The sequence below is a fragment of the Sciurus vulgaris genome, assembly GCF_902686455.1.
Source record: "Sciurus vulgaris genome assembly, chromosome: 16".
Lineage (NCBI taxonomy): Eukaryota > Metazoa > Chordata > Mammalia > Rodentia > Sciuridae > Sciurus > Sciurus vulgaris.
In genome coordinates, this window is record NC_136477.1 from 21,587,231 (window position 1) to 21,611,283 (window position 24,053).

At 51.2% G+C, this 24,053-nt stretch overlaps 1 protein-coding gene and 1 long non-coding RNA gene across 3 annotated transcripts; both read right to left on the bottom strand.

The window, feature by feature from the left end:
- Nucleotides 1-8,857: 8,857 nt before the first annotated feature.
- LOC306646785 lies at nucleotides 8,858-17,731 on the bottom strand. Its single transcript, XR_013759970.1, has 3 exons — nucleotides 17,508-17,731; nucleotides 15,630-15,801; nucleotides 8,858-11,772 (listed from the first exon to the last, which is right to left on the bottom strand). It is a non-coding gene; the product is annotated as an uncharacterized lncRNA (long non-coding RNA).
- Nucleotides 17,732-20,489: 2,758 nt separating this feature from the next.
- Nucleotides 20,490-23,982, bottom strand: TMEM42 (transmembrane protein 42). Of its 2 annotated transcripts, XM_079115490.1 has the most exons (4): nucleotides 23,686-23,982; nucleotides 23,395-23,418; nucleotides 21,804-21,950; nucleotides 20,490-21,139 (listed from the first exon to the last, which is right to left on the bottom strand). In XM_079115490.1, exons 1-4 carry the CDS (start codon nucleotides 23,881-23,883, stop codon nucleotides 20,999-21,001), a joined length of 510 nt encoding a protein of 169 aa, XP_078971616.1. In that variant the 5' UTR covers nucleotides 23,884-23,982; the 3' UTR covers nucleotides 20,490-20,998. The 2 variants fall into 2 exon arrangements, with proteins under 2 accessions (XP_078971616.1, XP_078971617.1); XM_079115491.1 differs by lacking the exon at nucleotides 23,395-23,418 and having other exon boundaries at nucleotides 23,686-23,977.
- Nucleotides 23,983-24,053: the final 71 nt, after the last annotated feature.

Consider the following 24,053-nt stretch of genomic DNA (forward strand, 5'->3'; position numbering starts at 1 on the left):
ACCACACCAAGACCGTTAGAAAAATGGACTGGGAGCGCAGCTCGGTGGCAAAGCACGTGCCTTCCATGCACACAGGCCTGGAGTTGATCCCCAGCACTGCGAAAATAAATACAAATTAAAATTTAAACACACACACACACACGTGTATACACATATGTATATCTTCAAATCAGACACTAGGTCCATTTCTCTGGAATCAAGGTGTCAGCAGGCCCATGCTCCCTCCAAAGTCTCTCCCAGAGACCCTCTTCCATCCATGCCTTTCTCTTAGATTTTGATGCCAGCAATTCTATGTATGTATATACAATTTACGTCCTGATTTCGGTCATTGTTTTGAGGAATTCAAGACGTAATCCTATGCCAGCCAGAGGTCCTAACCTGACCTGGCCTCTTTCAGGATCCCTCTTAACCAAAAAATAGGGACCTTCCTGCACTACCCAGCCCCAACTGCAGCCTGTGGGCCTGAGACCCTTCCAGTGGAAAGGTGGGAACAAGGAGGCCTCCACAGGGGAGTCCTTGAAACAAAGATCTTTCCCAAGCTCCAGAGATGCTCTTCCCAAACTCCAGGTTAAATACCTGTGTGTGCTCCACATGCCACAGGCTCCCGTCCCACCATATCTTCTGTTCCCCTGGACAAGAACTGAAGCCAGGCTCTGCTCCTCCTCCCTCAGAACACCACGCCCCTCCCCTGTCCAGAGCCAGAGCACTAGAGACTTACCCCTCCCCCCCGCTGGCCCTCACTGCATCTTCTTCCTCAGACCCCCACCTCAAGCCTGGTGGCCTTTGCCACCCAGGGCATCTTCCCTGCATGTTTCAGGTTGTTCTCATCCTGTGATTTTCATCCAAACATGAAGCTCTCCTAATAGAATGCTCACTCCCACCTCCTGTTTCTGCATCCCCCTGGTAACACACTCATTAACTAAACACTCACTCCTGAAACCCAGTCAGCAGCCTAAGGAACGGGCTGTCCCGCCAAGCTAGCGTACCTGCTCACAGGCACTTCACACATCCCCAGACGACGGCCACAGGGACCGCGTTCTCCCTGACTCCTCTCAGGAGCTGGGAAGAAAACTTAGCTCAACCACTTGGGTGAGGGTGGGGGTAAACCAGAGAAACTCTTGATGCTTACGTAACGACAGATGGACCCCTAATTGCCTCTCAAAGGAGCGTGGGCCCCATGAAGCCTGGGGATCCCATGTCGCCAAGGGGAAAGCACACATGGTGTCTGGGCATGTGCTTCAGCCAACACAGGTGAGGCTGGTGACTGGCTCTCCACCCTTCCCTCTGGGCCTTAGCCTACCTTCACAGAAGTGTCAAAAATAGTCTATAAGAGGCCAAACCCTTAGTCTGCACAGTTCCACATGTGGCACACCTAGACACAAGTGACAAACTCAAACAGGCCCAGGCTTCAGAGATGACGGGCTCTGTAACAACGAGCTCCAGTTGTCAGAGTGCTAGGTGGCAGTTTCGAGTCTTCAGAAAGGGGCCACTTTTTCATGGGACCAGAAGAGTCTGGCACCCAATTTTACGTCACACTGCACTGGGTATGCATTACAGTTACCTGAGTATGTGTGCCAAGCCTTGCACTTTAATAGACTTTCATGTAAAACCTCAGATGAATACACAAGCAGCTGGTACGTGAGCCACTTCTGGAAAGAGGAACTTCAGAGTTTGCGGGAGGCTGGGCACAATGGTGCATGCCTGTAATCCCAGAGACCGAGTAGGAGGAGGCAGGGGGATCATAAATCCAACGCCAGCCTCAACAATTTAGCAAGACCCTTGGCAACCTAGACCCTAACTCAAAAAATTTTTAAAAAGGACTAGCGATGTCACTCAGTGGTAAAGTGCCCTTGGGTTCAATTCTCAGTATCAAAGAAAAGGTCTGGGGAGAGGGTAGGAGAGAAACTTATATGACCTTTTGCAACTTAGAATTTTGCACTATATGCAAACATTACTCATTAAAATTTTTTTTGATTCAGTTCACCAAAAACTGAAAAAAAGAAAAATCCTTGAACTGTCACTTCTCCAGGAATACCTATTTAGAAAAACAAGATGCCATTTTTCTTAGGAATGCAGTTGACCCAATGACAAGCTAGCCAGGGTCCCCCAAAGGTCCTAGAGGCTCCACCCCACGCCAAGGCCAAGTTCCAGGTAGGACCCTTTCTGACCAGCAGCTCACCTCTACAGAGAAGTCAAGGTGCCGGGAACTCTGGGACATCTCAGAAGCTATTATTTCTTTGGATTCCACAATGTCAGCAACAGTGAAACCTGTGGACTGGCTCCTGGAACATGCCCAAGCTCCCAGGACATAGGCATCAGAGTCCAAGGTCAAAATCGTTTCTGATACAGCCAGGGAGAAGTGGAGTTCTCATCATTAGGCACAGAATTAGATTAACTGGCTGGACTGAGCTGCGTAACCTGGGGCATGTCCCATCCTCTTTTTAGAAAACAAGAAGTTGGGCTCAAATAGAATTAATCATGGGCTGAAGGCCAATCCTGAGTCTGTGATAGACATTACCAGCTGTGGTCAGGACGTCCCATTCATTCTCAGTGCTGTGCTCTGACCACCCGAAACCCGTTGATGAGAGTGAGCATTTGAGCTAAAATCTCTACCATCATAAAATACTTCTCGTGGCACTTCCAGAATGCCACATTTCTAATCTACGTTGGACCCCATGCTTCTGCTCCACTGATTACCTTCGGCCCACATTTCCTCTATGGCTGGATTCCTTGTGACTACCAAAAGGCAGGTAGTTGATAAATAGTTGTTTACCCACAAAATTTATCAGTGCGTGGAAGAGGCCTACAGACAAGGAAGGACTCTCAGATGGTGGGCATTCTGATTTCTCTTGGTGCCAAGGCTTCTCCTGTCTGATTTTGGTACCTTGACCTTGGATGTGCGCAGTCTTTTGGACCACACCCAGGCTTGCCATCTGCTTGCCAGGTGTGTCTGCAGGTCAAAGGAGCCTATTGACACTGTCTTGAGTGGCAGTCTTCCTTTTCAGAATCACAGTGACATTGACAGAATCTCCTGGCAGCAGGCATCTTTCCTGATGGACATCTGAGGCAAGTACTCTACTAATGGGGCGTCCTCCCACATACTTAAGGAGAGAGAAGGTGCAGTCCATGGCCTCCTTCACCTCAGAGGAGACGCACAAACAGCTTCCTGAGTGCTCTCCTTCAAGGGCTAAATATCCCAACCCACCCCAGGGGCAGAGAGGACCCGCCTGTCTGCTGAGACTCCAGAGATAGCTCAGCAGCCCAGGAGATGAATTCACACGGAGAAGTGTCGCTCCTGTTACGAGGGCAATGCCTGATCTCTGGAGACGCCTGGAAGCTGGCTTCATTTTGAATAGCACTTTTACCTTCAGGGCTAAGTGGGTTCACTGGAGTTAGAGGAATCACGGGTCCCACCCCGAGGGATTTATGCTAGCGAAGTATTTTTAAATTTTAATTTGAACACCTTGGGGACCTGCGTGCTCCCATCTCTGGGACCCTTCCTTCCCAGTTGCACTCCCCTGCTCATTTCCTGGCCCTTTAGAGCAACAAATGTGCTGTCCCTGGGACAGGGTTCCAACCAAGCAGTCTTGTTCTAGAAGGACCTTCAAAGGCGTCTGCATCAGGGATACACACAGCTTCCTCTGGGAGGCCAGGTACCCAAGAGCTGTGGGAGGAGGGCAGGCTGACCTCCTGTCACATTTGAGTTAGAAATATTCTGCTTTTACAAAATGAGGTGTCATGTAGTTTCCTTCTGAATGGTTTGACCATTTAAAAAAATATATTGCTCTATTTCTTTATTGGGTAAACTTTTTTAAAAAAAATATTTTTAGTTGTAGGTGGACAAAATGCCTCTATTTTATTTATTTTATGTGGTGCTGAGGATCGAACCCAGTGCCTCACACATGCTAGGCAAGTGTTCTACCACTGAGCCACAACCCCAGCCCAATTGGGTAAACTTTTTAAAAAATATTCAGACTCACAATTTAAAATAAAGAGAACTTGATTATGGAACCCAGGGGCATTCTACCAATGAGCTACATTCCCAGGCCACCAACCCCATTCTTTTTTCTTTGAGACAGTCTTGCTAAGTTGCATAGGGCCTAGCTAAGTTGCTGAGGCTGGCCTTGAATTGGGGATCCTCCTGCCTCAGCCTTCTGAGTAGCTGGGGTCCATGGCACCCAGCTGCCATAGACTTTCCAAGTGACCTCAAACCAGCCCCATGCCTGTTTCCCCATCTGTGCAAAGACACCCATCCCCAAGTTCTTCCAGCTATAAGGGGACTACAACCTTATCCAGGTCTCGGTATTTCATACCCCAATGACAGCAATCCCCATGATGTGACCTGAGGCAATGCACTTGACCTCCGTGAGCCTCATCTGCAAAATGGGGAAAATGGTAAAACTTCTGAAAGTTGAGAGTCACACAGATCATGTTGGTAGAGCCTGTGGCACATGGCAAGAACCCTGTAAGAGCTACCATATCAATACTGTTAACAGATTATTAGCGTCATGTTTATAAAAACATCGGGCAATGCTGGGCATGGTGGCACATGCCTACAATCCCAGTTATTCAGGAGGCTAAGGCAGGAGGATCACAAGTTCAAGGCCAGCCTGGCCACTTAGACCCTGTCTCAAAAGGAACTTTTAATAAGGGCCGGGGATACAGCGCAGTGGTAGAGAACTTGCCTGGCAATGTACAAAGTCCTGGGTTCCATCCCCAGCGCCACCCGGCTTCCAGCTGTCTGCTGCCTGCCAGTCCCCCTTATCCTCGGGCAGATCAGTAGCTACATCCATGCATCCATCCACAGGTAGAAGGAAATTCCTGCAACTTGTGGGAACTGGCCCAGCCCCAGCCCAAACACACAGGTAGAAATAAATATGCCAGAATCGCCAGGGATCTTTCCATCACCAGGGACCCATTAAGGTTGTTCTCTGGGGTTGGGAAGCTTTTATCACCAAAGGAAGGGGGCCAACGCTGAGTCCCAGCTGCTCTCCTGGAAAGGCTTATGACACACGCTCTGGGTGCTAGTGAACAGGGTCACCAGACCCTGATCCTGCTGCAGATCCCAGAGAACCTGGGGGATTTTCACCACTAGACAGTGAGCTCAAGGCAGAACCTTGAAGTCTCCAGTGTCTCAGCACAACAGACACCTAATAAACGTGCTGAATGCATGAAAGAACAGTCGTCATCTTTTCCTGGGTCGGAGACTGCCACTCTCTAGGAATCTGATTTGATGATCAATAATTTTGTAACTGACCAGTCTCTGACCTCTCTTACTGATTCTTGGTATTTTGAAGCTGATTTCACCCTGGGTTTTCTAAATAAACAATTATATAAGTTATTTCAATGCAGTTTGGCTGCCTCCTTTCCAATAGTTTCAGACCCCTCCTTTTGTTTTAACTTTTTCTTATGTCTTGATACATGAACTAGAACTTGACAGCCACATGTGAACAAAAGCTGTAAGAACTGGCATCCCTGCCCGGCTCCAACTTCAACTAGAACGCCTTGGGCTTTGTTATCATGCCCTGACCTGCCCACCTCTCCCACTTCCTCTGCAGCTTCTCATTCTCCCTTGTCTCTCTCTGGTCACTCTTAGCTTGCCAGTGGCCTGTGTGCAGAGAGCAAAGGAAAATGTCCCTAGTACCAGTTACGCTGAAAGTTCTCACTCAGCAGGGTGTACCAGATCTCCTGGGCCAGGTGCTAGAATTACGCAATTCCTGGCCTTCACCCCAGGGGCATTTTTAACTCCCCTCCCGCTCCCGGGAGTTGCTGGTACAGAGTGTATAGGACCAACTTTTGAAAACTACTGATTTTCCAAAGCCGTGGGCATCTGTCTAAAACCTGAATCAGTCTCTGAAAGAGTTTGAGTAGCCCAATGACGCCGTCCAGCGGAGTCAGTTTGGTGTGGGAGACAAACGGATAGCGAGACTCTCGAATTTGAAGGAGTTTACTGATGCACCCCGGCGCTGGGGGAGAGCCGGCTTATATCCCCTCCAGGAGGCAGAGGGTAGGGCCACCGCTAGTTAAGCGAAGATCAGGCGAGGAGCCAGCTGTCCAATCACGGTAAAGGTCAAAACGAGCAAGCACGAGCAGGAGCACTCGGGAACACCTGTGCATTCGTTGTGTGCAAGGACTCACTTGAATATAGCCAAAGCACCTGGGTGTGTGTATGTTAACCGACTTCCTCCTTCCTCACGGCCGATGTGATCAAAACAACTTCTGGCTGGCTGCCAGGCGCCATCTTGGCGTAGTCCACATGGCATAACCCCCAACAGCCCAACAAGAGAGTGGAAACTTTTGGGTGGGGAGGGTCTGGAAGTTGGACCTGGACTAGAAACTTCCTGGGAAAGGGACAAGCCAGGATAAGGAGGACCCTACCAGATCCAGTGTGGTCCTACTGCTGTCTGTCTTGCCCATCTCGTTCACCCTGATGTCCACCCTGAGGTTCTTTTCAGTGTTGCGGACTGATTTGAAGGTGCCCGATGCTCTCAGCACTGAAATGACCTGTGTAGGGATGTCAGTCATTGTGAAGGCCAGAAGTCCCTCTTGGTATCTCTCCCCTGCCTCCCACCTAGCTGTGGTCAGACCCCAGAGAACACCCGGCACTGGCCAAGGGAGCCCTGCTGCAGGTTCAAAGGAAGGGGACCATCCATCCAGTAGTCTCCTGATCAACTTGCCATATGCATCTCAGCTCATCTGATGCACACGAGGAGGTGGGGTCATTGTTCATCCCTCAGCAGAACAAGGTGTGGCCAACCCAGCCTGGCTACCCAGCCCCCAGTGTAGACACTCCAAGCACCTCAGAACATTTTCAGGACCCAGTCAGTCTGTCCAGGGCAGGCAATGTACCCAAAAGGACCAAGGAGCATACCAACCATGTGGCCTGGGGAAGATGCTCTTTGCTTTGCCTATTTCCGTCTTTGTAAACTGATGATCATGACACCTCCCTTAAGCTATAGGATGACCTGGGTAAAGCCTACGTTGGTTCTGGCAGCTTCCACTTTAAATTAATTGCATCTCTCTCAAACTTTGCATCTCTCTCAAACTCTGAAGAACCCTGGCTAGATAACCCTTTCCATTTCATTAAAGCGAGGGAGAAGCAAAGCCACATGAATTCATCTCTTAAAGCACAATAGTCCCTTGGTGTATGGTAAGTGCTCTGTAATTAAAAATCAATAAATGGGCTGGGATGTGCGTGCCTTGCATGCATAAGGCTCTAGGTTCAATGCCCAGTACTGGAAAAAATTAGCAAGGACCCTAATTTAGATTTTTAACGTGACCTCTAAAAATGACTGTACGTGTAAACAGGCACAGAGGAGACCTCTGAAAACACTACATGTGACAGCCACCAACCTTGAACTGGCAGCTCGGGTTGGACCCATACCACCCACCCCACACCCCCAGCCTGCACGTTACCTTAACGTTCTTTGCAAAACTCCACTACTCTTTGCAAAAAGCACACATTTCAATTGCCTCATGTTCCCCCGCTGTTAAAGTGTGTTAAACTGAAACTCTTACGATAAGCCAATCATTTCTAACCCTGTTTGGGGTTTATTCAGCTTCCATTTACAAGGAGCTCCCCCAAAATGGTGTGGCCCAGTCCTCTCATGAACCTCTCAGATCAAATGGCTAACAAACCTCTTCACTTATCAAAATCAGAGAAGATGGCAAAAGCCACCCCACACCCAGTGATCAGCAGGAATAGAAACCAGTAGAAGGAGGCTGGCAAAGGGGCCTGATCCAAACAGGACACAAAACTCCTGAACTGTCACCAGAACACCTTTGTGCTCTTGGCTGCAGGCTTCCTCCTGCCCCTCAGGAGGCCCCAGGCTGTCCTTGCCTGCTGGATCCAGGCCAGCGCTAGAGCAGAGTGGGCAGCAGAGAGAGTAGAGAAGGCGGCGCTACGTGGGGCTCCAAGGACACTCAGGCTTCAGGCTCCAGGGCGCACTGCCAGAGTTTTCTCGGAGCGCAGCGCATGGCCCTCCCTACCTAGGATGGCCTCTGTATTCGCCCACCTCCTGCCCTGGAGGACCACCTCTCCCAACACCTAGTGAGTAAACAGGCTGAGCCAAGCTGCTCACTTCTAACCAACAATGTGGCAAAAGCGAGGGACTCTCTCTTCCGAGTTGAGGTGGCCAGAGCAGTGGCTTGTGACCAGGACCTGAGGGCTGCCAACAACCAGGCAAGGAGCCTGGAGGGGAATCCTCCCCCAGAAGAGCTTTGAGAGGCCTGCAGCGGGTGAGACCCTGACCCAGAGGATGCGGCTAGGACTGCACCCGATTCCTACCCCCACTGTGAGCTGGTAAGTGTTGTGTAAGCGCTACATCTTGGGGCAACTTGTTACGGCGGCAATAGTTAACGAATGGGCTGCCTTGTCTTGTTTCCTTGCCTAGGGTGGAAGCCCTTATTAGGCAGCTCTGCCTACTGGTCAGAAATATGCAGATCAAGCAGGCACACTGGTGGCCCCACGTATCTCAGGGTGAAGGAGCAATATAAGAGGGAACCTAGCCAGGTGTAGTGGCTTACACCTGTAATCCCAGCAGCTTGGAGGCTGAAGAAGGAGGATCATGAAGTTCAAAGCCACCCTCAGCAATGGCAAGGTGGTTAAACAGCTCAGTGAGTCTCTGTCTCTAAATAAAATACAAAATAGGGGCTGGGGATGTGGCTCAGTGGCCAAGAACCCCCCCCAACAGAAAAAAGGAGGAACCTGGGGGATGGGGGTGTAGCCCAGTGGTACAGCAGTGCCTAGCACATATGAGGCCCTGGATTTAACCTCCAGTACTGAAAATAAGAGGGACCTGGGAGGGAAAGCTATCTAGCCTAAAGGCAGAAGCCTCTGAAGATGGCAAGGGCTCTGAGATCCTTGACACAGAACCTTATCTCTGGTAACCTGGTTTTGGAAGTGACGCCTGCAATGCACGAGAGTCCCGGGGTGCTCACACTTGGCTTGTGGCCTCAACAGGGGGCTTGGAGGGGAGGCTGTTGAGGAGAACTGCACCAGGAGTCAGTAAAGTTGGCCCAGCCACCCACTGTGCAGCCTTGGACCAGCTACCCCTGCTCTCTGGGCTGGTTTCCTCGTCTCTGAAATAAGCAGTAACCTAGCCCACGCTTCCCCAACTCCAACACTCCTAAGGATCACCCGGGAATAGGCCATGTGTGGCGGGCATGGGGCTGGGTGGTCATTATGTGTTACTGAGTATTCATTATAACCCAGGAGATGAGATAACAGAAGCCCAAAGAGGCTCAAAGTCTTGCCCAGAGTCGCAAAGCATGGGAGAGAAGCAGCCAGTGGCGAGGCTGTTGGCAAAGGTGTATTCCTTGATAACTTTGCCTGGCCGCTTGGCCATGGCCCCTTAGCATCCTCCACAGAGCCCACAGTCCGGGCTGGGGACACCTAAAAACTGCTGAGCAATGGCAAATGGAATGTGGCAGCATCAAACTTGGGGTAAAATGACTCTGCAGACACCTGTGCACTTGGCCCAGACTCCCCACACGTGCTTCTGCGCACCAGCGTGGAGCCCTCCGTCTCTGGTCTTGAGACAACTCTGGTTCATCAGGGAAATGCAGCAGTTTGGGATGTCTTCCTCGAACTATTTTGAGAAATGAAGGAAGAGGCAGTTAAGGATTTGCCTGGGTGTATCAGAAACTTAATGCACGCCATCTATGGGGCACTTCATTGTCACCCTGTGTGGTGACCCATTTTCCTGGCCAGGAAACCTGCGTACAGTCTCCCAGAGACTCCACAGCACTGAAAATTAGAAGCGTCTTAAATGTCCAGATACAGAGCAAAGGTTAAGTACATCCATAGATCTGTGGGACCAGCCATTAAAATTAAGTACACAGAGCTTCCAATCCCACGGGGGACACGTGTCTGTAATCAAGTTAAATAAATGAAGAACGCCACCTCAGATAGTCAGCCATCAGTGATCGAAAAGAATGAGGGACACCAACATGCTGAGTCCTTATTCCTGGGAGGCCACTGATTTTTGTTTTCTGTCCACATTTCTGGATTCTCTCTTTTGTAATAAGTGCATGTTATTTTTTAAGTTCCATTTATTTTAAACCATCTTATCAAGATATGGTTCACATCTCTACCACTTAAAAGTGTACAATTTGGCATTGAGTCTGTTTAGAGTTGAAGTACACGTATTATTTTGTTATCTGAGGAGAAAGATATCAAAATAAAAGGAATAGACGATAATGTTCATTCTCCAAAGAGTGGGGAGTGTGTGCTTCCAATTCTTTGGAGTCCTTAGAGTCATCCCTTAACTTTCCCAGAGGGGCAACTACCTCAGCTCTGGGGTCCTTTGTCCCCAACCCTCCTGTGGTCTTCATTTGGGCTGTTTCCTTCCCTGTCAATCATTCCTTTCTGCTGTCCTCACCTGTAAGGTGGTATGGTAAATGGCCCTCCAGGATGGTGAGGGTGGAGAAGGGGGCGGGACATGACACACCCTGTCTGGTGCACCCTGGCGGCCCTGACTAGGGGGCCCTCCTCCACTGTGCCCATATCCAACCTGCCCTGTTGTCCAGACTCGGGGAGAGGAGGGGAAACGTCAAGCAGTGGTATAGGACCTTGGCGTTTTCCAGAGTCTTCTGTTGAAAGTCTGGTAGAAGGGAGATTGGTTGCTTCTGGTGCCCTGAATCTTCACACCCTGGGCTTTCTGCCTCTTGACTGTATGAAGATATTTTCCCTCCAATCAGCAGAGGCCACCCCACCTGACCTTCTGAAAAATGTCCCCTCCAGTTTTAGAAACACTTTGCACCAACAGAACTTTTAAATAATTGTCAAGTGCCCAGTTCTTTGATAAATACCCCACCCAGCGGTAGGGGTGGGAGAGGGTAAGGAAGCTGGGAGAGGCCCATGGCAGGCCTGCAGAAGGGCCTCTTGGCTTCCGCCGCAGACCTGGGAGCTAGCCCACTCTCTGGGCCAGTTGCATGTGCCCGAGGCTGGTGACTGACCTTGAGCTCACTCGCCTTCCCCACAAGCTTTACCAGCTCCTCCTTAACTAAAAAGGGCGTCTAGGGGTGGACCTGTTCCATTCAGGATGGCAACTCCATCACCTGACCAAAGTCCCAGGCTTTTTTAAAAATATTTTTAGTTGTAGACGGACATAATACCTTTATTTATTTTTATGTGGTACTGAGGATCGGACCCAGTGCCCCACATGTATGAGGCAAATGCTCCCTGCTGAAGCCCCGCCCCAGCCCCAGCCCCAGGGGTTTTCTCTGATATATTTAAAAATAAAGCCATGTCATTGAGGACAGTAGTCCATTAACTCTTCCTCAACAGGCATGAAAACAGTGGTCCTCCGGAGCAAGACCACATGTACGTGAGGGTTTCTGTCTGCACAGGGACACAGGCAGGGCTGCCACGGGGCCTGCCTAGGTGAAGGTCTGCGCGGTCTTGGTGAGGGGTTTGGGACAGCCAGTATGAGGCCCAGGAAGGAGGACTGTAGCAGTACATTTTATTGTAAATACAAAGAGGTTCCAAAACAACATTCTGAGCCAGCTGTCAGGAACTTTCACTGGAAAAATCGGCTGATATTTTGAGCATGAACAGAATGAAGAACAAGTATGAATCATAGACCCTGTTTCAAAAGGATCCCATAAGTCCACAGAGATGATGGAGGGATGTGAACAGAGGGCTCTGCTCTCAGGAGGAATGCCAGGGCCAGCAGGTGAGTGTGGGTAGAGCTGGAGTGGAAAGTCCCTGCATGAACCAGCACAGCCAAGGCTGACTGCTTCAGGCAGAACCGTCAATGGCTGCCAAACCTAGAGGTGGGGAATTCTGATGAGCAGCAGGGTATTTGCGTGGTCTTGAAGTGTTTCCACACAGACTACTTATTATTTACATGGAAAAAAAATAGTAATATTATAGCAAAGAAAGTGGCCAACACCTTAACCAAATGATCAACTTCAACGTCCCTAGTGAGGGGCCAGATAGACATCACCTATGACTTTCTGAGGACATTCAACATCACATAATATTGCAGCCAGGAACGCATAACCTCAAATTAAGACGATGAGGTCACCAGACAAACAGAAAAATGAGGGATGTTCTATATGTTAGTCAGGTTTCATCCTTGTGACCAAAACATCTGACAAGAACAGCTTAGAGGAGGAAAAGTTCATTTTGGGCTCATGACTTCAGAGGTCTCAGTCCATGACCTGCTGACTCCATTGCTCTGGGCCTGAGGTGAGGCAGAAGGTCCTGGCATAGGAAGCACATAGCTCATGGCAGCTGGGAAGCAGACAGAGCAATCTAGGAGCTGGAAACTAAACACTCCCCAGGCGCTGGGGTGGTGGCTCAGTGGTAAAGGGCCTGCCTGGCATGGGTGAGGCACTGGGTTCGATTCTCAGCACCGCATATAAATAAATGAATAAAATAAAGATCCAGCAACATCTAAAAAAAATTTTTAAAAAAACACCCCGAGGATGAATATAATAAAGATCCAGCAACATCTAAAAAATTTTTAAAAAAACACCCCGAGGATGAATAAAATAAAGATCCAGCAACATCTAAAAAAATTTTTAAAAAAACACCCCGAGGACACACCCCCAGTAACCAGCTTCCTATGGCCATGCCCCTCCTGCCTACAGTCACCACCCAGTAATCCATTCAAATTATTAATCCATTAAATGGATTATCCACTGATTAAATTTCAGCTCTCATACTTCAATCATTTCACCTCTGAATACCCCTGCAGTGCCATGTGAGCTTCTGAGGGACACCTTGTATCCAAACCATACTATATATTCTGTTGCTAAGGGAGACACTCTATCCCTCTGCAATGTCATTGTCAACAAAGACTAAGGGGGCTTGGAGATGTAGCTCAGAGGCAGAATGCGTGTTCAGTGTGCGTGAGGCCTTGGATTCCATCCCAGCCACTGCAACAAAAGTAAGACTATGTAGAAAAAGCCTGGAAGGATGGACAACTTAACTGGCGGAATGAGGGTTGTTTTTATTTACTTGTCTCTGTCCACTTCTCAGGGGAGTATGGTCCCTTTTGAAACTAAAAGGAAAGCAGTGAAATCTGGGTAGCTTGGGCCACCGTCAGAACTGCGTGCTCTGGGAAGTGTGAGGAGGGAAACGGAGTCGCAGGGGAGACACGGCCCTGCCGTACCCCCGCCATGGCGGTTTTAAGCAGCGTTACCAACTGGCTGGCAGGGGAGAGGATAACTGCTCTTCAGGTTAGGCAAGGAACCTGCTGAAGCCAGCCAGCACCCTGGCCCTGGGGCCCCACCTCTACGCCTGTCGGCGGTGACAGCTGCAGGGTGGCCTTGGGACCAGCACCACCAGGGTTTACAGGTGTGAGGGTTCAGCCCAGAAAAACACCCCCAAAGAGAGTCTTGATATTGGCCAGACACATCCCCAAGAGATGTTCCCCTGCCTTAGGGACATCTCCTGACCACTCACTTGGCCACCACCCTCCTCTCTGGTTCCTGTTTGTCCCCTGGTCCCCAATCTCCCCCAAACAGGCCTCGCGGCCACCTCTGCCTGACTGCAGCCTGCGTTGCCCACTGGAGCTGGAGGGGGCTCCCGGCACCGCCAGGCCTCCAGGCGTCTGCGCTCCCCTTCTGCTCTGAGTCAGTGTGTAACACTCATCTAGGCTGAGGGCGGGGGGAGGTGCTTCCGGCCACTACCCCATCAGCACGCAGGAGGGCACGCTCTGTCCCTCAGGAGCCCAGGAGCCCCTCTCTAGGCAGGGCTGGGACGTGTCCTTTTTTGGTGCTGGGATCCAGCCAGGGCCTCACGCATACCAGCCAAGTGCTCTACCACCAAGCCACATCCCAGCCCTGCTGCTATGGTTTTAAAACTTAAAAACAACACGAAAGCGGCAAGAACCCCACCTCCACCACCATGCCACCAGATCTAATTTCCTCTTCTCCTAAACTGTACTTAGGTGCAGGTAAGTAACCTGGCTGACGGCAATGAATGAGCCCTTTATCTTGCACGGAAGGTGTGATATTTTTAATCACTGTTACTGGCTCGCCTCCAGCCCACACAGCTTGGTGTAAGCAAACCTCAGCCCTGAGGTTCATCCCTAGAGAATGTTCTAGACCCCTCTAGAGTAGCTGTCCCACTGAGTGGCTGCCTCTCCCTGTGCTGGCCACTCCCAAGCCATCTCCCGATTGGCCAAGAACTGGACCACCTGTGGATAGTGTGCCCACTACTGCCAAGCCCCAGCCAGGCTCTGTCCTGTTCTCATTACATAACGACCTTCATTATTACCATTTCACAGATGCGGAAACAGGCTCAGGGAGGCGAAGGCTTGGACTGATTGGAAAGGGTCACTGCAGATTCAGAGCCCAGGGGATGGCCCTCAAGCCTCACAAGCAGGGCCTGAGGCTTCTACACTGCCTGCAGCTTCCGCTGGTCCTGGGATTATAGAGGCCCATTCAGCACCAACACAGATAAGGTACCTGTCCCTGGAATTCCCCATGCAGTGACTTGGTTTCCCACCTGTAAGATGGGCGTGCGCATACCAACCTTGGGGGTTATGTACTGTTGAACTGAGACCAGCAGAAATGAGCACTTAGACATTTCTGGTTAATAGTTTTAAAAGTGGGGGACCCCAGGACTGCAGTTGTAGCACAGTGGTAGAGGCTTACCTTACAAATGAGGCAGTAGGTGCCACCCTTAGCACCACATGAAAAATAACGGTAGGGCTGGGGCTGGGGCTCAGTGGCAGAGCGCCTGCCTCGCCCGTGCAAGGCACTGGGTTCGATCTTCAGCACCCACATAAAAATAAATAAAGATGTTTGGGTCCATCTACAACTAAAAAAATTTTTTTAAATAGCAAAAGTCAATGAAGAATTTTTTAAAAATAAGGTTTAAAACCAAGCACTTCCTGGAACAATTTTTAAAAAACTGGGGTCTCCATCCACCAGCTGCCTCCTCTCTGCAGACAAGGCTAGGAACAAAGCCCTGGTGCTGTGTGCTGTCCTTTAACTGGTAGAGAAGCTGCAGAGAAAGAGGAGAGTGGGCGATCTATCTAGGAGGGAACCCACGACCCCTGGGATTGCTCCTGCCTCCTGGTCAGCCCAGACTTTGGCTGGCTGCAGCTCAGACACCAGCGTGAGGTGGGAGCGCACGCCCTGAAGAGAGAGGTGGGGGTGGGAAGTGGCCAGGGCTCCTTTATCCGGAGAGGAGGAAGCGCCAGGGAGCTCCGTGATCCCAGGCTATCTCCCCCAGTGTTGAAGTGGGAACAGATCCGCGTGTGCATCCACACCTTTGACTCACCACGCACCCCATTAGAATGACACTTCCTTGCATCACCCTCCGTTTAGGAGCAGATCCCCCCACTAGTTAGAATTAAGCTACTCACAGGTTCACAATCTAGAAAGGGGAGGGACCCCACTCCCGGGCAAACGCCTGCTGGCAGATGAGCTGTCAATCACTTAAAAAAAGAAAAGGGGGAAAAAAGAAAAAGGCCCAAGCCTGGTCCTCAGTCCCCTGTGCTGAGCGCACTGGCGCCACCGGGACTCTGCCGGGCCTGCTGATGTGCACCCGAGACTTGTGTAACTGACTGAAGTCAATCCCCTCACCCGACCGCTGCACCCTCAGAGCTCTGAGTGGTTCTAAGGAGCAGCCGACTTTCCGAACTGGTCTCATGACTAATACGAACCAGGCAGAGCCCCGTCTTGAGGCCACTGCAATCTCCCGAGGGCTTGTTAAGTCACAGCTGGCCACAGTTCCAGGTCTCAGCGGGGTGGGGAGAGAGAGGCAAGGCCCCGCTACGTTCTGACTTGTTCCCGCTGCCACTTTCCTTGCAGAACATTCACAGGTGCCAGTCATACCTAGGAAATGGATGAACAGTTGTGTCACAGACGACCAACACTGGAACTCCCCACCTCAGACAGGTCCCCTGGAACCCAGGACTGAGCTGAATTATTCCACCTGAAGGAAAAGTTCCAGCAGCAGAGGCCACACAGGAGCCCTGGAGGCCTGGCGCACGATCTCCGAGGGGTGCCCTAACCACTGGGAACTCTGAGTCCAGGGGTACAACATGCTCCTTCGGGATGGACTTCCTGTGTGTGCCTGACACTCATGACACTGCCCTGCCCCTAAAAGGCTTCAGGTCTGCTTCAATGTGCTGGCCAGAGTTGAGTTGGGCCTTCCTTGGTCATTCAGGCCAGGTTAAAAAAAAAAGGTTATATGGCCAGGTTTGATGGCACACACCTGTGATACCAGCTACTGGGAGGCTGAGGCAGGATCACAAGTTCAAGGCCAGCTTCAGCAACTGACTGAGGCCCTAAGCAACCCACAGAAACCCTGTCTTAAAAAGGGCTGGTGGTGTAGCTTAGTGGTAGGGTGCCACTGTGTTCAATAGCCAACACACACACACACACACACACACACAAAGTTTCCTACAGAAACTAAAGCACAACCTCGGTTTATGTCCAAAGGTCTTAAAATCAGCATACTACAGTGATGCAGCCACATTAGTGTTTATAGCAGCTCAATTCACATTAGCAAAACCATGGAACCAACCTAGATGCCCTTCAACAGATGAATGGGTAAAGAAACTGGTACATATACACAATGGAATATTATTCATCCTTAAAGAAGACTATTACTCACCCTTAAAGAATGAAATGATGGCATTTGCAGGTAAATGGATAGAACTGGAGAATGTCATGCTAAGTGAAATAAGCCAATCCCAAAAAACCAAAGGCCGAATGTTTTCTTTGATAAGCCGATGCTGATCCATAGTGAGGGGTGGGTAGGGAAGAATGAAGGAACTGTGGATTGTGCAGAGGGGAGTGAGGGGAGGGGTGGGGTGGGTGGGGATGGGAAGGACGGTAGAATGAGACAGACGTTATTACTCTAAATATATGTATGAAAAAATTTTTAATATTTATCAGCGTCAAAAAAGTTAATGAAAAAATAAATAAAAAATTTAAAAAAGAAACTAAAGGAGGAACCATCTGGCTAAGATAGAAGGGTTTTTTAAGGTTAATGAGATTTGTTGTACAGTTAATGGAACTTCCTCTAGAACAATTCTAAAGAAAATAAGCAGATCTTTACTGACTTCATGGTTTTCTTATTTAAGTTAAAAAAAAGTAGTAATTGCTTGTGGTTTTAAATTTTGTTCTATATTTTAAATACACAGTGCATCCACACGGTTCAAGAGCTCTCAAGTGCCAGTCACCTTGATGCATCCTACTTACTAGTTTCTTTTAGAACTTTCCAGAGATGCTGTATGCACTACGATAACACACTTATGCACGATTTCCCCTCTTGCTTATACAAATGGGAGCATATCGACGTGTTCTGCATCTCAAGTTTTTCATGAAATAATGGACCTTGGAGATGTTGGAGATTCTTCCAGCAGCACAAGACGAGTTGGCCCATTTTCATGACTGCATAGTAGTTCATTTGTTCAGATGACCCATGATTTATTTAATTAACAGTCTTTCTATAGGCATTTGGGTTGCTTCCACTTTCTCATTACTGCAAAGAAAAATCTTATAGAGAGATTATTTCTCCTCACATGGTGTACCTGGAGAACTGAATGCTTTCAAGTGGAAATGCTGGACTGAAGAGCATCTGCAGTTGTGATTCTGGTGGACAATAATGCTCTTCTCTCCCCAGGGACATCTGTATTTTTGTAATGATGTTCACTCTTCTGGCATAGCAGCACACGTTCCTGAGGAGGAGTGAGGTCTGACTTTGAGTTCCACGCCACAGTCACCTGCTCTGTGTCACTGGGAAGTCATCTGTGTTAGGCTCTGCCAGGGCCTGACCAGGGCACAGAGGGTCCTCATTCACACCAGTTAAAGGAAGGCAGTCTGGTGCGCAAGGGACGGACACTGTGGGGAGCCCAGAGATGCCCAACACAGGTACCTGCCGGGAGATGCCTCATGCAAAGGTCGGGGGAGCCCCTTCCCAAAGGAATTCTGGCAAGCCCTACTTTGGGGGATTCAAGTCTGCTCGTCCACCAGCCTCTGCACCCCACTCCCCATTTCTGAGCAGCTACCACCCTGGGGGCCATTCCAGGCACCAGGGGAACTGCCCAGAGTGCCCAGCTAAAAATCATGAAGTCCACGCTGACACTTTTTACCTCCTTTTTGGTGGAGACAGGGAGCAATCGGAAAATACCATTCACAGATCAGTAGGAAGAACATCTTTTCTTCTTTGTATCAGAAGTTATAATTTTATCCCAAATCTGACCCTTTTTTTTCTTCTTCTATATGTAAACAACTTTATAGCAGAAAATAAAAGATTCCAAAAAGCCCTGCAGTCTCTTCCCATGAAGCCGCTCTTAGGGCTTGCCAGAGTACGTGAGTGTTTACGCTAGGCAGAGGGACCAGGCTGCCCTGGGGCGGCTGCCTGTGTCCACCTGTCTCAATACTCCTGCTCAGGGGTATATGATGTTCTAGTGTATTTGCTTAACCATGTGACTGTCGGGCAACTAGCTGATATCAGCAGCGAGGCAACCATAGCCCTGCTGCCCAAGCTCTGTGCTTGTTCTTTCTGTTGTTCCCCCAGAGGGTCTTTTTAACTCCCATGAAGGTCTGTGCTGAGGATAAGCAGTGCCTTCTGCCACACGCATTCAGGTCAGATGATGGGGGACCCCGCTGGAGGCCAGCAAGGGGGACCTGGAGCAGGGCAGAGGGGACAGGTGCTCAGCCAGGCTCTCTGGGTTCCTGCCTCAGTTTTATGACCAGTTGAGTGGATGTGGGGGAAGCTGAGCCCTCTAAGCCCGTTTCCTAGGATCTAGGAAAATTCTAGGATGGTTCTAGGATTTGGAGTAACAGTTCTCTGGCAGCCGGCCCCGGAAGCGATCCCATTGCAACTGGTGCCCCGCCTCCAGCGCTCCCCTGATCCGCCACACTCCCTTCTCTGGGCTGGACCCAGCCATTCCTTATGCTCTCTATCCAGGCCCAAGAACCCGAGCTTAGCAGGGCTGGCAAGGACAAGCTTGGGGTGTCCTTGCTAAACAACCATAGCAACAATAATTTCATGTCTAATGGTGTAAAATGTAAATATTCCAATTTATCAGCAAACAGCTGTCTTAAAAAATTCATGAAACTACGAGTCGGGGTAGCAGATTGAGGCAGGAGGATGGCAAGTTTGAGGCCAGCCTGGGCAACATAGGGAGATCTGTCTGAAAGTAAAGGTGTTAAAAAGGCTGGGGCTGGGGGCTGGGGAGATAGCTCAGTCGGTAGAGTGCTTGCCTTGTAAGCACTAAGGCCCTGGGTTTGATCCCCAGCACCCCCCCCCAAAAAAAAAAAAAAAAAAAAAAAAGGCTGGGGATGCAGGTTATCAGTAGTGAGGTTTTACCGTTTCATATTCCATTGGCTCTTTAAGTTTCCTCTTCTGTGAATTATCAACCAATATGAATTCTAATAGTTACCAAGCAGCATGCTTTGATCAATTTTCTTTTGAGGTGTTTTGCCTTTTTCTTAATAATCTATAATATCTGAAGAACTCTGAGAGAAAGGTAACTACTCCAGTCCAACAGGACCTAAGCCACGCCCACGGATGGCCACTCATCCCTGGGGTGGGGTGTGCTGCCAAGATCCGTTACTGTCCCCTGGGGCCCACTGCTTAAAGGTTCCACTGCTCCTCAAAACTGCTACGCTGGGGACCAAGTTCCCAACACACGCACCTTTGAGGGACAAGCCACATCCAAACCACAGTTAATGTACATAAAATCGCCCATTTTAACCATGTTTGAGTGTGCAGTTCAGTGACATCAAGTACCTTCACATTGCTGTGCGACCATCACGGCTGTCCATAGTGCCCAACAAACTGTTTCCTTCTATTTCTAGCTACAGTTTTTATCATGAGAGGGAAATGAAATTTGTCAGGTCTGCGACCAGATGTCGAGGGTGACTCCGGCATGTGGGGGGCAGGTGGGGAGTGAGGACTGAGGAGCTGTCAACAGAGGGACCCTTGTGGGAGCGGTAGGAGAGGGCCAGACCCCAGTTAGCCAGAGCCATGAGGCTGGGAAGGAGAGGAGAGCCATGGAGGTACCGAGCAGAGGAGCCTGGGCCGGCCTCCGCTGTCCTGGACACGACACCGGGGCCTTCTCATCTGCCGGGAGTGGCTCAGGGGGCGAGGGGCCAGGAGGCGCCCCAGCAAAGAGCCGGAGCAGGTGGGAGCAGGTTAACGCTGTGCACTGAGAGAAAAAGGGCAGGACCAGACCATTCTGAGCGGGAATTACAGTCCCGAGGTTCAAGTTAGCAAAAAGGACAGAGGAGACGGAAGGGTGGGGGCGACCTCGGGCCCAGGTTCCTTTCCTGATAAGGAGAATAAATGAGGGCTCCAAAGTGAGAGCCAGCTTGCCTCCTTCAGAGGATGGCCGGATGTGCCCCACGTGAAGAGCCCTGGCCTGGGTGACTCCAGCGGAGCAGCTGGGCACCATCGGGCGGAACCTCCATGCTTGCCCCTCTCCACCTGCCCCACGCTAGAAGTTCAGCTCACCCTGGCTGCTCCCTCCAACTCCAGAAGGAAAGAATTAAGATTCCATACCTGGTAGTTTTAACTTACAAAAAAGTTATTTATTAACTCAGGTTTCCTTTTTCTTGCCATAATACACAAGCATGATGTAGATGGCCTATAAGTCAGCACGGGGTCGTCAGAAAGCCCCATCAGTCACCGACACTAGAGGTTTGTGATGGCCTTGGACAGACGTAGGACTACAGTTACAGTGTGGTCTCAGGCACCCTACGTGAAGCTGAGCAACCTAGGGTCTCAGCATCGGCCCGGGCTCCGGAACATGAGAATCAAAGCTTTACACAGACGGCCGAGGACACCTCGGGCACAGTACTGCCACACTGCCTCCCCTCACAGAAGCCAGAGCTTCTGCCTGCAGGGCCTGGAGATCCGAGGCTTGTTCCCTTGGAAGCAGGGCTGGCCCGAAGGCCTGCCTGGTCTGGCATCTCCCTGTGGCCCTACCCAGGTCACTCTGGAAGCAATCCTGCACACCAGCCCAAGGCTGGGCACCATGGTGGCCTTATCAGCCGTGCGTCCAGCCAGCTGGTGTCACTGCTGCTTGTGTGGTGGGGCTTTCCAGGTGGGCGGGAGCTTCCTGTGGATCAGGGTGAGCCCACAGAGGATGAGGAACACTCCTCCCCACCACAGGACCTCCTGGCACTCTCCGTACAGCACGTAGCCCAGGAAGGCCTGCGCAGAAGAGATAGCGTCAGGGACCCGCCTCTGGGGTGGGCACAATACACTCCCCTGTGGCTGACCTTCTCCCTGAAGGGGCCAGAGGCAAAGGTCTGGAGCCAGCAGCCTGGGGCTTCACACACAGCCATCACCTTCACTGGGCCAACAGAAGTGGGCTATGACCTCGCTCACTGCATTAGGCCCTAGCAGGGAACAAGAGAAAGACCCAGCCCAGGCTGGCAGGTGGGCCCAGCATATAGATGGTTCCTGGCATCACTGACCCAGGCTAAGCCACCCCAGTCTTCCTCCCTGCACTTTAGGAATGACTGGGCTCAGCTCCGCCTTAGAAGGAGCCTGGGCCCTCCATGGCTTGTGCTCAAATTCACAGACCCCTAGGAGACAGCGAGGCTACAGAGGGTCTTCAGAAAGAAGGCCCCAGCCTGCAGGGGCATTAAGCAGGTAGGCCTTTTCAGCTTAGGCTTCCTTCTTGTCTAACTTGAGAAGTCCACCGTAATTAATGGCTCCATGACGAGAGAGAGCGAGCAAAGTGGGGGGTCATGCCAGAGCCCAACCTCTGCTTCACTTCCTGTCCTTTCCCCTGGGAAAGCAGGGGTCCCTCACGGACAACTCACCCGGAACCCAGGTTTAGGACAGGGCATCAGACCCTCAGGATACTCACCGAACTGAGAATATTTGAAAAAGTCACTGTGACCGATGCAATGGCCGAAGACATGGAGAAACTGAGGCCCCGACTGAAGAAGGTCCACATCAGGGAATTGGTGCTTGCCATCACAATAATGCCCAAGACGCAGAAGACCATGCTCACCTGTGGGAGAAGGTGCTGCTACAGCCATGCCCACCAAGGCACTGCCACCTGCAGCCCCCCTTTTGGCTCACCCAGGGACGTTCACTGCAGCAGCCAGACCCCTACTGGGATGGCACCACAGCCCAGAGGGACTCAAAACTTTCCAGAGCAGGATTTTACTTAAGTCCCAGTAGGCAGCAGACCCATTTTACAGATGAAACAGTCAGAGAAGACCCTCACTGGCTGCAACTGGGAGCAGAAGTAAACCACTAATCCAGAACCAGTATTTTCCAGTGAACACAGATCTCTTACTGGCCCGAAGGGACCAGTACTTACGGCCCACAGGGCCTGGGAATTATTACTTGGGATGTACTAGGAGTAGATTGGGGGCAGAGTCCTTATTTCCCAGGATCAGGTAAGGCACAAACTAGCCACATCTCCCTCCACCTGGCACCCCAATCCCTGTGAGTTACAGGTCACTCACGCCAGCTCCTTAGGGCGTTCCTGAGCCTCTTTTCTGCTAGGACTTCATTTGTGCAAGTGTTTTCAGTGCATTCTTGCTTATTTCTTAATGTCATTTTACAGATAAAGAACCAGGGGCATTGCATAACTTGCCTCAAGTACCACAGTGATGAGAGCCAATAGGATTCACCCCTAGACACTCTGGCTCCATGCTCTTAACCAGGACAAAGCCCTACTGGGGATACACCACCTGAAGTGATCTGAGCCATGCCAGGCATCACTTCAAGAACCTGAAGAGTTTTGTTTGTTGTTTGTTTTCCTTCTTCTTTCCTTTTGTAAAAAAAGAAAACCTTGAGAGAAAAAAGGAACTTTAGAAATCTCCTGCACAAGACCTATGTAGACCTTCTTGTTTGGTTGAGAACAAGGAACCTGCCTGTAGACATGGACGCTTCTTCCTAGGGTTGGGCCCATCCAGACAGCATACATATTTCTCATATTTACCAAAAGCTAAATATCTAGTGTCTTGACAAGAGGATGCTTCTTTGTCATTTACACAAGCCATCTTATGGACCAGTGGCAGCCTGCTGATATGGCGGCTGGGTGGCAACTGATAAAGACTACAAAACTTCACAGCCCAGAGAGGTACTTGTTTAACTTTGGACCACTTACCCCAAGAATCACACCCAACAGGACAGCAATTTCTTATGTGGCAGCTCCCACTGATTTAGCCCTAAACAGACTGTCCAGGTCAGAGCCCAGTTCTGGGTCGCAGACGCAATGAAACTCCTCTATCAAGCAGCGACTGGGGATGGGAGGCGAAGGGGTGCACCTGAGCCCTGGTGGGGGGCTGCTCGGGGTCCTCAGCTCAGGGGAACTTCCAGACGGTTCTTTCCAGTATGCCCTTATGCCTAGGGTACCCCACACGCCCAATTTTCCTGGCAATAGAGTAGACCGGTCAGACCACCCATAATGAGAGAAGAGCGATGGGCAGCAGGTTTCTCACCTTGGAATCGCGTGCAGAGAAAGGCTGAGGCACAGGGGACTTAAAATGAGAGGTGGGGGGTGGCGGTCTCCCGAGAGCGAACTAGCCCAACCGCAGGGAAGGTTTTAGACCTGTCGGGAGGAGGCCTCGTCCGCCGTCTCTCACCGCCCGCGCAGGAGCCGGGCCGGCGCGATGCGGGAGGAGGCCGCTCCCGCCCGCCCGGCTCACTGCGGCGCCGGCTGCACGGCCCCCGCCCGCCCCGGAGCCCGCGGCGCCCGCCCGCCGCCCCCCGCCGCCCGCCCCGGGCTGCACCTCGCTGCCGAAGGCCAGCTTGGCGGCGGCGGCGGCCAGGGCCCCGAACGCGCCGGCGCACAGGCAGTTGAACGCGCCCCAGAAGCGGCGCCGCATCGCGCCGGCCTGCAGGTGCGGGGGCAGCTCGGCGGGCGTGTCGGGGTAGGCGGCGGCCGACACGGCGCCCCCCGGGGGCTGCGGCTGCAACCGCGCAGCCATAGCGCCCGCCACCCGCTGCCCGCCGCCCGCCGCCCGCGGTCAGCCGCGCGCCCGCCGGAGCCGCCGGAGCGCAGGGGACGTGCCCACGTGACGGCCGGCGCGACGGAGGCGGCCACGTGACGGGCCGACGGGAGCCCGGCCTGCGCGGCTCCCTGCTTACGTAGGGTGGT